General features: G+C 46.2%; 1 protein-coding gene across 5 annotated transcripts in view; it reads right to left on the bottom strand.

Annotated features, from left to right (window-relative positions):
- Nucleotides 1-499: 499 nt before the first annotated feature.
- MGMT (O-6-methylguanine-DNA methyltransferase) overlaps nt 500-14,271 on the bottom strand; it is a 145,440-nt gene continuing 131,668 nt past the window's right edge. For 2 of the 5 annotated variants that reach the window (XM_015633905.2, XM_015633907.2), the window contains exons 5-6: nt 8,095-8,234; nt 500-1,719 (exon numbers count right to left, since the gene is read on the bottom strand). In XM_015633905.2, coding sequence (XP_015489391.1) covers nt 1,576-1,719; nt 8,095-8,234 — 284 coding nt within the window. In that variant the 3' untranslated portion in view covers nt 500-1,575. Of the gene's footprint in view, nt 1,720-2,402; nt 4,385-8,094; nt 8,235-14,271 lie in introns of those variants that run through there. The other 3 variants (XM_033515741.1, XM_033515743.1, XM_033515742.1) reach the window with 2 other exon arrangements.

Below are 14,271 nucleotides of genomic sequence, written 5' to 3'. Positions count from 1 at the left end.
CCCTGTCCATCCCCTCCTTGCCCCATCCCTTCCTGTCCCTGACCACCCCAAACCCCTGACCCAGAACAGGATTTCACTCCCAAAGTTGGCTGTTTTCCCTGGGAAAGGCATTACCTTCCCCAATCCCAGCGCTTCCCATCCCCACAAAAAGTCACATCCCTGAAAAAACCCAAAAACCTGGGAAAAAAAACCCATGGAGGGATGCAAATGTGGGAAAGGTTAAAGTTGACGTTTGCTGCCGCCTGCTTTCCGTGGCAGCATGTATTAGAGATATAAAAAAATAATAAAATACACCCAAACTGTACATATTATAAGGCAGTATTTTTATCTCGGGGTTCTGGTGACACGTACAAACCACTTGAGCTTTGCTGCTGTGGTTTATATCACCACCAGAAACCCTTGATAAAAATACAGCTTTATATTGTACAGTGGGGTATAGTTTATTTTCCCCATATATCACACCCTGTGTTTTATTTATAAACAGACCCAAAGACACTTGCACATGCAAAGCAGATTTTTTATTGAAGTAATTCTGAGGTATCAATAATCCTGGATTAACTAACACAATGCCACAAGATAATTTTGGGGAGGGGGGGGCAGCAATGGCCTTTCTAAAGAGACATCCATGAAAATGTGATAAAACACATAAAAAAATCAGTATTTCCATGTTACAATTTATGATTCCCATACTGGAAATTTCAGCTTCTGGTGGCTCGTACTTGCAGAGAACCCTGCTAAAACCACCTCAAAATTTAGCTTTAATGTCTCTTGAATCCTTCCAATGGAGAGGCTACGGGAAATAAAGCTTTGGATAACAGAGAAATGTGGAAATCTGAAGGAAAACTCAAATGATAGAGGAATGTGCCTCTGCTAAGGATGCAACTACGATGAGCTTTTCAGTATTTTGCTGAATTTGGCTAATCTGCTTATCTCTGATAAACTCTAATAAACTTATCTCTAATATCTCTAATAAACTGCTTATCCAAAATATACAATTTGTCAGCAACATCTCTTCCCCTGCTCTATGCAAAAAAAAAAAAAATAAAATTCCCATCTCCCAGTCCAAAAAGAAAAGGCAGGAGTAAGGAATTCAACAGCTGCTTTTGCAGAGATCTCACTGTGCTCCTTTAACTCCTGTTGAGGTAAAACACAATTTTCTGCCCCAAACTGGGGAGGGGGAGCTGGGCAGGGCGTGCCAGGCTGGGCAGCCCCCGCCACCAGCCAGGCGCCTCCTCGGGGGAAGCTTCCACCTCACATTTGCCACGTCCCTCCCACTCCCTTATCCCTGCTTTAATGGACATTAAAAATAGAACAAGACAGGGCTGGAGATGGGAACAAAATCCATGCACAACAGGCCTGGATCGCTGTAGTCATTCTGCTGTAAAATGTAAAAACAAGAAAGGGCAGCCGAGCTGCCTCCCCCAGGACGCATCCCGCTTTTTTAATACAGTGGTGCCACCACACATTTCACTTTGGATGTTGCATTATATTTATATGTCACTCAAATATTTACCATTTCTCTGAATTCTGCTGGGTGCTCTGAGAGCTTGTTACAAGGCAGGGAGCCGTGGCTGGTTAGCGGCGGCCGCCACGCGCCAGCTTCTCCTTCTGCAGCTTCTCGTGGGCCAGCAGCCACTCCTTCAGCAGCTGTCCCCCGCCGTAGCTGCCCGTGTCCCCGCTGCTGAGGATCACCCTGTGGCACGGGATGATGATGGGGATCTGCAAAACACCCCAAAATCCGGGAGGAGCAAAGGGTGAGGCCGAGGGGAGCCAGGAATAACGGGATGAGGCTCTCGGCGCCCTGCTGGGGATCCACCACGGGCTGGGAGCAGTGGGGTTGGTTTTTCCCAGCCTGAGTGATGCTGTGATGCCTTGAGTGTGTAAATCCAGCACTCCCAAATCCAGCAGATGCCTGGCACTGGGTTCACAGGGACACGGATCAGCCACATCAGGGCCACGATCCTGGCAGAGCACAGAGCCCATCAACAGCCCTGGAGACCACCCCAGGTCTTAGGAAAAAATAGACATGGACAGGAATTTTAATACGTAAAAATGATGTAAAGTCTTTAATATGATAAACCTGAGATATTAAATCCCATATATAAAATCTTCCCTGCAGCACCAGGTTCTGCTGCCCTGCCCCAGCTGAGCTCTCAGTGCCCAGGGTGGGGAACGAAGCCTCACAGACACAAAATGCACATGAAGAGTTATTTAAATTGAGCACTGGGCAGGGATTGTTCCTGGCAGGGTGGGCAGGCCCTGGCACAGGTGCCCAGAGCAGCTGGGGCTGCCCCTGGATCCCTGGCAGTGCCCAAGGCCAGGCTGGACATTGGGGCTGGAGCAGCTGGGACAGGGGAAGGTGTCCCTGCCATGGCTGGGGTGGGATGAGATGAATTTTAAGGTCCCTTCCCACCCAAACCATTCATGGATGCCATGATCATCCCAAGACTAGAAGATATCTGGGAAAAAACAGATTATTGAGAAGACATCCCAGTGCCTCAGCTCCCCAGCACATCCTCTTCCTGCTGTGGCATCTCCACCCTGGAGAAATTCTCTGGAAGACCAAGGCACTATTTATTTTTCAGCAGCAAGTCAATCCAAAATGGGTTGTGAATTTTCAAAACCTCCAACAGGAGAAGTTTGATTCCAACCTAACCAATTTTAAGAATTGTTTTTTTCCCCTCTCTGCCTTCCTCTCCCTATCATTTATAACCACACAGCACAGATTCTGCAAAATCAATGCCAGAAGTTACATAATGGACTGATAATGCAGAGGAGAACATAAATGTGGGGCTTTTTTTTTATTATTTTTATTTTTTATTACAGGTGATTATCATAGCTGAAGTACACACTATAAAAACTGCAATACATCATCTCTAATCACGGCTGTGTTTTGGTAACTGCATAGTAATGGCATTGCAATGGTGGAGCTGGGACAACAATCACTCACCCAAAAGGGCAGTTCTCACAAATCTGGATATTTCAAGTCAAAAAATTGTAATTTATTTCTGTGTAGACACTCAGACAAATTACACACTTTACCCTCACTTATTTTAATCCCATTTAATCATACAGTTCAAGCACTGTGGTATATTTGAGCCTGGGACACACAAACCCCAAAGTAGCTGAGCAGCTCCTGGCCAGACCATAAATTGAGAGGGGTTTTTTTTGGGGGGGGTGTTCTTTCAGTTTACTTAACTAATTTCAATGCCTGAAATCTAAAATCCTAATCTCAGCCCACATTAAATGGGAATAGACACAGGTGCTTATTGTTGATCAAGGTTTAAATTAAAAAATGCTTCCAATATCTGTTTTATTTGGAGGTGGCAATGCCTGGAGTGATTAATCCATCTGTCACAACTCCAGTGAGTACCAATAAAAGCTTTGCTCCATGCCAGGCCATCCCACAGTAGGTTTATGACTTCTTCAAAGAAATTGGGGTTGTTTTTTCTTTTTTTTGCAAGTGTTTTTCTGGTTTGGGGTTTTTCTGCCTTTCCACTCCCTGCAGTTACTGCAGGAGGCTTGGCTTGAGTGACAAAGCCATAATAATACACTGTAAAACATCTCTGAGGTTCATTTGCAATTCTTTAAAAATACACACAGCAAAGCAGCAGATTTTGGTGGCAAGGCTATAAATCTTGGTGGAGAAAAAAAAAAAACCCAAAAATACTTTATTTTCAGTTGTGGGGTGTTGGATGATCCCTGGGTGGGTGTAGGACCTGTTCACAGCACAGGGAAATGGGGTTGAGCTGTCACCAACCAAGCAAAAAGAGGAGGTATGAAATTAATGCCACTTTTTCCATTCCCAAAACAAAGAATTCCATGCTGAGATTGTCCCAACCCAAGCAGCCATCCGTCACCCTCCACAGCTCTGGATGTAGAAGTGGTACAAAGACCATGCCACTGCTGTAATTTAAAAATATTGAATATTGCTTCAGTTTGGCTTAATTGTGGTGACAATGTTCAGCCTACTAAAATAATTAAACCTGCTAAAATTTATTAGGGCCCTAAGGACATTTTAGAGGGAGAACTACCCTAGTCTGGAGCTTTAATGCCTCAGCTACATTTAATGTAATTTTTATCAATAACCAAGCAGCTCATAATATTATAGCGCCGCTGAAATCTTCATGCTGTGAAATCTAATTCCTCTCCTCCACGAATCCATCACACACACAGCCCCTACCTCAAATGCTATAAAACTTCCAAACCCAGAGATTTGTCTCCAACAAAAAAATAACATGAAGGAGCCCTCGGATCGATGCTGGAATCCCTCTGATTCGGGCACCAGCTGAATATTTTCTCCAACTTCGCTTTTGTTCTTCTGGGTAGAGGCCCACAAGGGAAAGAGCTTGTTTTCACTCGCAGCCTCATCAATACCTAAATCCTGGTGAACAAGTGACACTGAGAAGCTGTAATCAATAGCTCCCTGTGCGTTTTTTCTTCTGGTCAAATGGTTCAGCACTACTGACAGCCCTGACACTCGGAACATGATGCTAAATCTTTATCAACAGCCATCTGGGTGAGTGGCAGAACAAGGCTGGGCCGGTCATTAACGCTCCTGGCGATCTGTGAATAAAGCAACTCCTCCAGAGTGAGTTTGTTTAGGGAAAAAAGGAGGGGAAAAATCTCCCTGCCCACAGGATCGATCACTCAGAAGTGCTTTTAGGGAATTCCTGCACTCTGGATGTTCCCAGTGTTGGATTGAGGTGAGGGAGCTGTCCCAGGGCATGGCTGGGGAGTTCCCAAATCTGCCTGGCTCAGCCAGGCTGTGATGGAAACAGCTGAGGGATCACAGAGACACACTCAGCAAAAACCAGACTTGTGGTCTGCTCACGTCACAGAATCCCAGACTGGAAGGGATCTTAGACATCATCCAGTTCCACCCTCTGCCTTTTCTCCACCTCTTCCCCAGCAGAAACAAATCCTGTGATGTGACCCAGCGTGGGTCTCGGGTTATCACTGGCCACCAAAGGATTGGGAATGAAAACAGTAGGGAGAAGTTCTTCCCCAGAGGTGCTGGCACTGCCCAGGCCCCCCAGGGAACGGGCACTGAGGCTCTGAGAGCTCCAGGAGCCTTTGGACAGACCTCCAGAGATACCCAGAGGGGATTGTTGGGGGGTCTGGGCAGGGCCAGGGGCTGGAATGGATAATCCTGAGGGTCCCTTCCAGCTCAGGACATTCCCTGGTTCAATGGATGAACACACAGCTACTTCCATCACCCACAGAGCTTCAGCTCCACCCATCACAACTTTCTCACAAACCTACGACTGCTCCCCTGGTGTTCAAAACACTTTGGTTGAATATCCACGATCCAGCTCAACGTTTTAGCTGTGATTCAGGATGGATTGGTGGAACACCCTGGATTTAGGACAGATTGGTGCCAGGCTCAGGCTGTGCCCCTGGCTGGGGGGAGCCCAAGGAAGAGCAGAAACCAGAGCAGGCAGCTCCGAGTGCCGTGCTCAGACCGCTGAAGACGTCTTATTTAAGGCACAGAACACTCATTTAGGATGGCCTTGGACTAATCAGCCCAACATTCTCCATTTCCCATGAGCTTCTGTGATTTCTTTTTGATCCTCCTCTACCAGTCTAATGAGATTTTTAATTGAACTTTATGGGTTCCCTTTGAGGACCACAGACCTTGCAATCAGTGTGAACCACAGCAAACTCTGGGAAGTCTCTCCTGTGAAAGGTGAGCCATCCCCACCCTGTCCTGGGCACAAAATGAGGCAGCTGCTGCTGGCACCTCTTCCACCTTCTCATGAAGCTGAAGGTCAGCCCAGGATCATGTGAAACATCCCAGCTGCAAGGGGAAACCTGTGGAATGCACACTACCCAGACTAAAGATCAATCCCTGATTCACAGGAGGGAGAAACGTGCTGGGATCTGCTGGAGAAAGGTGAGTTTGTGATTTTATCCAAGTGTTTGAGGCACAATGTGATGCCCAGCTCAGGGTAGTTTCAAAGGGCCCTTTTTCCTGGGGCTACCATCCTCACTAAATCAGGTTTATCACAAATCCATTTACCACCACACCGGGTTGCTCCAAGCCCTTTCCACCCTCGTCTTGAGCACCTCCATGGATGGGTCTGGGGTTTGGGATGAGGGTTTAGACCCTGTGTGGCTGTGGAGCAATCTCTGACCTCCCATGGTTTTTCACACTGGCTCTCTCAGTATTTTCTTTAATCAGATTTCTATGAGGCCGCAACGTGGAGTTGCAAATTGGGTCAGAAAATCTGTTTTCGCAAGAGTTGACGGCTTTATATATAGAAATAACAAAGGTGAGGGGGTTTTTTGCAGTGCCACATTTTATCTTTATCTTTCACCTCATGCATAAAATGCGTGTGTATTACGCACAGCCAGCCTGCACGTGATGGCTCACAGGTGAAGGACCACAGAGACATTTCTGGGGGAAATATGAGGAGCAGTGAACAGTTGCTCACACTGAAGTGCATAAGGACGATGTGTGTGTGTGTGTGTTTGCATGTGGAATATGGATGGAATTTCAGATTACCTCCAGGAGATGAGCAGTGGCAAAATTGTGGTTTGCAATGGGCAGGACTCTCATTACAGCACTGATTTTTTTTTTTTTTTTAATCATCAGCTTTCTATGATGAAATATTGAGGTGGTATTATATTAATACAGCTCTTTTTCCCTACAGCTATACATTATTATCTATAACTATAGCTTAAAAATTTTCTGCTGGGGACAGAAACCACTGCAGCCACGGTATGGGCTGGGAAATGGCAATAATAACTAGGACCCCATTTAAAAAAATTGCAGGAGCTTTGCTGTATATTTTCAGAACTATTTTCATCCTTCCTCACAGGGGAAAAAGCAGGAATTTTCACACCACAACCTGCTGTTACCGCTGCTTTGGATGCTGCTGCTCCACTGCAGCCTGAGGGCAAAGCTGGGTACATTTCTAGGCGATAGCAATTACATCTCCTTTTGCACAACACTGGATTGTTATTCTTTGAGAACGGTTTCCTGTAGGTTTGCATTGGATTGCCTTATCTTAATGTACACCAGATTATATTGGAAAGCATTCCATCATATTAAAATAGTTTGTATTGTCAAGTACAATGCGGGGGTATTGACAAAACACTGCTTATGCTGCTGATAGGAGCTGCTTCACAGGGAAAGCTGATGGCTGCTGGAACATCAGGGTGGGCTCAAAGCTTAACCCCACAGGGAATTGTGTGGGTCTCCCTGGCTGGGTGCTACCCCTGGGAAGTGTGGGATGAGATGGGCTTTGAGGTCTCTTCCAGCCCAAATTGTTCTGTGGTTCTGTGGGTTTGGGGGCTGAGCTGCTCCTCCAGCAGTGCAGGTACGTCCACCTGAGCCCCCAGACCCTGCAGGGCAGGATGGGGCTGGCCCCAAGCCAGACCAGTGGGATACAGCACCCACTGAACAACTCAGCAGCTTCAGACACCAGCCAGGTGACTCAGGGCCACCTAAACCCCTAAAGCTAAACCCAGACAAAGAAAAGGGAAAACAGATACAGATCATCACTTAGAAGAAGGAAATATCTTCCCCAAATCCACAGGACTAACCTCGAGTGCTGCTCCCTCCAGCTGGCTCAAATTCAGACAACTCCCCTCCAGAATCCCAGAGTGGTTTGGGTTGGAAGGGACCTTAAATTCATCCCATTCCACCCCCTGCCATGGGCAGGGATATTTCCCTCTGTCCCAGGCTGCTCCAGGCCTTCCTTTCACAATTGTATTTATGCCAGGGTGGATGGATTGTTTTTAACACAACCAGAACCACTCAGAACCTGCCAGTTGAGGTCCATGTGGAAGATGAAAGACTTCCCTGATGTAAAAATATGTGAGGAAGTTTGATAACAACAAACTGTGCAGAGGCTGGTGAGCAACAGAAGTGTTTCTCTTCCCAACCCAACCCCATAAATGGTAGGGCATAAATCACACTAAACCGAGCTGTGCATTATTGCTGATTAAAAACACTTACTGACCTTATTCCTCATGGCAGACCAGTTTCCAGAGCAGATAAATTTACCCTAATGACATTTAGCCTGCAGAGCTCTCTAAATCCAGCATCTCCCAGCAGCTTTGGGCTGGAAGGTGCCGTGGACTCACCGGGTTGCTCCTCATGGCTCCTCCCACGGCTCTGGCTGCCCGGCTGTTGCCAGCAAGATCTGCCAGCTGCTTGTAGGAAACAGCCTCCCCAAACTTCACATCCCTCAGCAGGGTCCACAGCACCTGCCTGGTGAAGGAATCTGCAAGGCAGAGGGAGAGAGCACTGCTTGACTGGAGAAATTGGGACGGAACAGTCAAAAAACCCAACACAAAGCGAGGCTCAATGGATGTTTTCTAATTTAAACTGGAACAGCCCCATGCACTGTCCTGTTCCTGTGCCCTGTATGACTGCATTTAAATACATGATTATTAGAGAGAGGGCTTGGAGTAACTGATCACTATAAAAAAGGGATTTAAGGCTTTGATTTTCCTATGTTTTTAATTTGCTTGGAGTACAATTATCCCGTTAGCTCGTACAATTTGGCTTTTCCCATTAAATTGCTGGAGTAGAAATTAGCATAGAGTCAAATTAAAAGGGAAGGAATAAGTGGCTGTACCTATCTGACAAAGGCCTGGCATCTCCAGCTAATTTCCAACTTCAGCTGGGACGTGGCAGAGACGCCCTAGAGCCAGCACACTCCGAATTATTCTGCATTTTCTAGTGGGGACCCCCGAGCTACTGCTCAGCACTGCACACTCTGCCAAGTGGAAGGACCAGCTGTGACCTTGAATGTCCTGCACATCCTTAATGATACAGGGGGAAAAAATATATAATGTCTGGGCCATTATTTTAATTTTAATTCGGCAGCAAATTGCTTTAAGTGTGCCAATTGCTGAAATAATGAATAAGCAAATGCATTAGGAGAGGCTTTCTTTGGCATCTCAGGGTGTTACTCAGCCCAGGATTGTTTTAAGGAAGGAAAAGGGATGGTCCTGTATGGATTGGAGGTGGGTTGAGCACCTCTTGCTCTTCCAAAGCACTTGGGAAAGCTCTGAGGAGATAACTCGTGGAGAACTTACTGATAGGAGCGAGCTGGTGGCTAAAAAAGTGGAATAAAAAGGAGAAGAGACTCCTTCCCCCAGCTGAGAGCCTCAGCCTCCCTCTCTGGCAAAGAAACAAACTGATTAAAAACATTTTCTTTCTTTAGCTGTCAAAAAAGACATCGATTACCTTCAGTAGGAAGGTAAAGAAATGTGATTTTGTTCTTAAAGGAAACCCATACGGCGTTATGTGTGTGTTAAATAATAAAAATCACTTCTTAACTGAAGGGAATGATAATCACTTCATTGAAAAAAATCTGTTTAGTCTTTATTATAACATTAAGCAAATTAAACATCAGCATAATCCAGGTGATACGAGAAAAGGGTCATCAAAGAAATTAACTTTGTTGTTCATTAATTTACATGGATTAGTAGAGGGCAAAGAGATAGCAAATCTGCTCTAGTTTTTTATGATATAATTTCAAACTGTACACCATTTGTGGCAGTAGGGTGACTTTGGGGTTAATCAGACTGATTTGTCCTTTTAATTGCTTTCTATTCAAAGAAAATTCATTAGATAATGTTCTCTTCAAAATTCATGAATCAATTTAACTGAAGAAACCACATTAACAGCTTTGGGTTCATTAGCACAAGCAGTTGTGTTACTGGCTGATTGCTACCAGGCTTTCCTTAGGCAAACAGATTTTGTTTACTGTGATTCCTTCAGAAAGATTTATTTCAAATCAAACTGCTCCTTCTTATTTTTTAACCTTTTTAATCTGGCAGGATTAGCTTTAACCTCCCTGCTCAGGGGTCTTGGGGAGTCACTGCCCGATGGCATCTTTTAAATGACCAACACCCAGTGCAGAAAATCCCTTTTTTCACCCTCAGTTCTGGCAGGTTGGGATGGACCTGAAACTTTTTTTGGGAACCTGTTGGAATCAGGGAGAAAATGGAGCAAAGTGCACCTGGACATGGAGCAGGTGAGGGAGGATGGGGCAGCTCCAGAGCCCCCCAGCCCCAGCACAGCCCCAAGTGATGCCCAAATCCCTGAGGCTGGCACAGGGACACAGATTATCCTCCCCTCACACACAGGGACACAGATTATCCACTTGCCAGAGCCACTGGATGTTTTTCACAGGAGAAATCCAAGCCTCTGCTCTGACATAAAACACTCGTGAAGAAGAGTTCAAAAGAATGACATATTTAGCAATCATGCACATCATTTTGGAAATGTATCTGAAAACTCAATTTCATCCTGTGGGGAGCAAACACTTTAATTAGTTTAAGCAGCTCGAAGAGGCAGTGCCAAATCCTGTTATTAAACTGTCTGCAAGTGTGAGTGCCTGTGAGCACAACCTGCCCAGCCGAGGTGCCTCGACCTCCCCCAGCCCTCGCTGCGTGCCAACCTTTAATGCTGTGAAATAGAGTTCTGAAGGGCTGTAAAATCCCCACACAGAAAGGAACACACAGCAATTCTCTGCTTCCACCAGAGCTCCATGTCCTGGGGAGGCTGATACCAGCAGAGCCATGAATGGGAGCATCACCAGGTTTTGTCCTTCCTGTGTCCCCACCTGAGCGTGGGGTCAGCAAAAAAAACCCCTCCAGGTGAGTCCCCGAGCACCAGGGACACCTCCCACCACCCCAGGTGCTCCCAGCCCCTGTCCAGCCTGGCCTTGGACACTTCCAGGTATCCACAGGCAGCCACAGCTTCTCTGGGAATTCCATCCCTCCCCTGTAAATATCTGTATTTACAGATAAATCACCCTGAACCTGTTGTTAATGCCTAAATGTCCAGTGTCCAGCCTGGCCTTGGACACTTCCAGTGATCCACAGGCAGCCACAGCTTCTTTGGGAATTCCATCCCAGCCCCTCCCCTGTAAATATCTGTATTTACAGATAAATCACCCTGAACCTGTTGTTAATTCCTAAATGCTCGAGGTCCCTCCCACCAGCCCACTGGGCCTTAATTCTCCATACAAACATGTTCAGTCCATGGGGATAATGGAGAGAAAATAATCATTTTTACTTCAACACCAGTTGTATCATAACTTTTAACAGTGTAACTGAAGGTGGGAATTAGTCCAAATAAATAGAATCATACACTTCTAACTAATAATCATGGAATTATGGAATGATCTGTGTTGGAAGGAACCTTAAAAATCACTTCATTCCATCCCCTTGCCATGGGCAGGGACACCTTCCACTGAATAGTATTTCTATATGTATTATGGATATAAATATTGTATTTATAAATGTTTGTATCCAATCTCTAACAAGGATTTTGGTGTTGGAGAGGGGCTCAGTCCCTGAGGATTCAGGATGGATGAGGGAAGAGCAGAGGGACCAGTGCCAGACCCTTCCTGTCCCCTCTACATCTCACCCTGGGGCCAGAGAACTTCAGAAAACCCCACAGCCTCGTTTTCCATCCTTTTTAAACTCTTTGATTAAGAGGAATTAAAGACAGAATGGTTTCTCCTTCCCCTCAACACTGACTGCTGGAAATGTTAGTTTTTGTTTGTGGTGTTGGTTTATTTTTGTGGCTTTTTTTTTTCTCCTGCTTTTCTTTTTGTTTGTTTGTTTTTCCCCCAGAGTTTTGCAAATGCAAAACCAGTTATAAACACTTGCTCCTCCTCAGCAGCTTTTTCACAGCCTGCCTGGGGTACTCCAGACAACTTTTCCTGTTGTTTTTTTTCACTCACTGGTTCCCACTGTCATTACTATTAGTAAAAAACCCAAAACATTCAAGCACAACAGTTCAAAAACACCCAAAGCTGTGTGGAAAACAGCAGTTCCCACCTGAGCCAGAAAACTCAGACTGGCTCTTGGATCTGGGAAGAACAGATTCACACTGGAACTGCAGAATTTTCCTGACAACAGGCAATGGTGCAAACCATTAATCCAAGCAAGAGAGTGGATTTTCACCCATTTTAAGCCATGTTAAACCTGTCACCCTACCCCAGAATGACCTAAGAACTGATATGTGAAGAGATAACTGTTTAATTATTAATTAATTATTAATGATAATTGTTTAATTCAAATGTTTTGCTCATTTTGAGGCTGCTCCATCCCTGGAAGTGTCCAAGGCAAGGCAGGACAGGGCTTGGAGCACTCTGGGACAGTGGAAGGTGTCAACCCATGGCAGGACTGGCACTGGATGGGCTTTAAGGTCCCTTCCAGCCCAAACCAGGCTGTGATTCCATGAGGTATCAGGCACTTTTGTTAAGTGTTGTGTTTTATTAAGGTTTTGTGTATTGCCTGTGCACGTAATGTTTGCAAAATGTGATATAATAAAACAGAAACACAACTTTAATGTAGAAACTTGCTGTCTGCCTGCATCACTTCAGTGAAAAATGGACCAAAATGCTTCCTTTTAACACCTCAAACATCCAGGCTGGCTCACACTGAGCGTGAGCTACATTAAAACCCAATTAATGGGAGCTGTTCCCGATCTCTGCTTTAACACAGTTTTACACACGGCTCCCTTCAGATTTCTGAGGGGGTTGTGGGGCCAAATTCTATCCTTAGAAGCAAGGAACTCTCCCTGGAGCTCATCCAGCAGTATTTCTGCAGTTAAACTCCCTGGAAGTCAGGGGGTGGTTAACTCCAGCAGTAACTGATATTCTGACCCATTTTTTTACACAATACCTCTAGAGAAGTCTACTACAACTTGCAGGAGCAGGTGGAATTTTTGAGCTGATGGAAATGAGGAGTTGGATGGTCAGCAGTGACCCTTGGAACTCCCCTGGATCCTCACTTCCAAAACCAAAGCCAGGCTTCCAAACCCAAAGTTCCAAACCCAAACCCAAGCAAGGCTTTATTCAAACCACAACTCCTTCAACATCAGCAGCTCCATCTCAGCTGAAGGTTGACAGATGTGGAGAGCCAGGACATGGCCAGCCAGGCTGGGGATGGATTTGGGAACTGCAGAGCACTTGCCAAGTCCCTGCTGGATGTGCCAGAGCTCCCTGGCAGGTGCTTCCTGAGGCTCAGAGCAGCAGTGGTGTGGTTCCATCAAGGAGCCACCTGATTATCCTGAGCTGCAACTGCTCCAGGAGAGGAGAACAAGTGCTCTGGATGACGAGACAGAGGAAATATCAGTCTCTTCCCAGCCAACAAACAGTGGCAGCCAAGGTTTGTGCTGCAGAGGGGATGGGGAGAAGCATAAATCCATTTATTTTTCTCTGCCATCAGTTTTGTGCTGATTCCTGAGAATCCACCCCGTTTTCCTGCACTAAGATTTCCCTTGGCACACCTGTACTCAGAGATCTGGAGCCTCCTCCTCGGCATTCTCTGCCTCTCTCCACTCTCCTGAGACCCCTCTGCAGTGCTGCATCCAGCTCTGGCTTCCCAGGGAGCTGGAGCTGCTGGAGCCAGTCCAAAGAGGCCACGGAGATGCTGCAGGGGCTGGAGCCCCTCTGGAGCCAGGCTGGGAGAACTGGGAGAATCCAGCTCCAGGGAAACCCTTGAGCCCCTCCTGGTGCCTAAAGGGGGATCAAGAGAGCTGGAGAGGGATTTGAGACAAGGGCCTGGAGGGACAGGACACAGGGAAACAAGAAACAGCCTCAAGTTGCACCAGGGGAGGTTTAGGTGGGAGATTAAGGAAAATTCCATCACCCAAAGGGCAGGAGTGCCCATCCCTGCGGGGATTTCACAGCCCTGTGCATGTGGCACTTGGGGACACGGGGCAGGGATGACAATAGTTGGACTCGATGATCCTGGAGGGATTTTCCAACCTAAACAATTCTGTGATTCAATTCCTCCATCTGGATCTTCACCACAGCACAGCTGCCTGATCCCAGCACTGCTGCTGGAGACACACCACCTCCAAATTTTTCATCCCACAAACATCCCAGTGAACATCCAAACTACAAACCCCCCTCCAGCTCCCATTTTCCACCTTTCAGCCACTGAGCAGCCTGAAGAAAACAGGTTCAGGAGGAGTTAAGGCCAGATCTGCTCACCTGAGGCTTAGTCAGGCTCAGCTTTACTTCCCTCTCAGGAACAGAAATGCTCTGACAATCTCAGTGTCATTCTCAGGTGGGCAGAGCAGGGGAGAACCCCACCTCCAGCATTTATATTTTGTCTTTTTCTAAGTCAATTATTTTAATATTTCATTTACATCAAAAAAAGGAGGGGAAAAAAAACCCCAAACCCTTGAAAAGTTAAATAATTGAGCACAAAAAGGGATTGATACAGTGGGCCAAGACTAGAAATGGCTGAAAATACAAACATGGGGCTTGGAATGAGATGGTC

The sequence above is a fragment of the Parus major genome, chromosome 6 (assembly GCF_001522545.3).
Source record: "Parus major isolate Abel chromosome 6, Parus_major1.1, whole genome shotgun sequence".
Lineage (NCBI taxonomy): Eukaryota > Metazoa > Chordata > Aves > Passeriformes > Paridae > Parus > Parus major.
The sequence above is the reverse complement of the archived record's forward strand: the minus strand, read 5'-3'. Positions and strand labels throughout refer to the sequence as shown.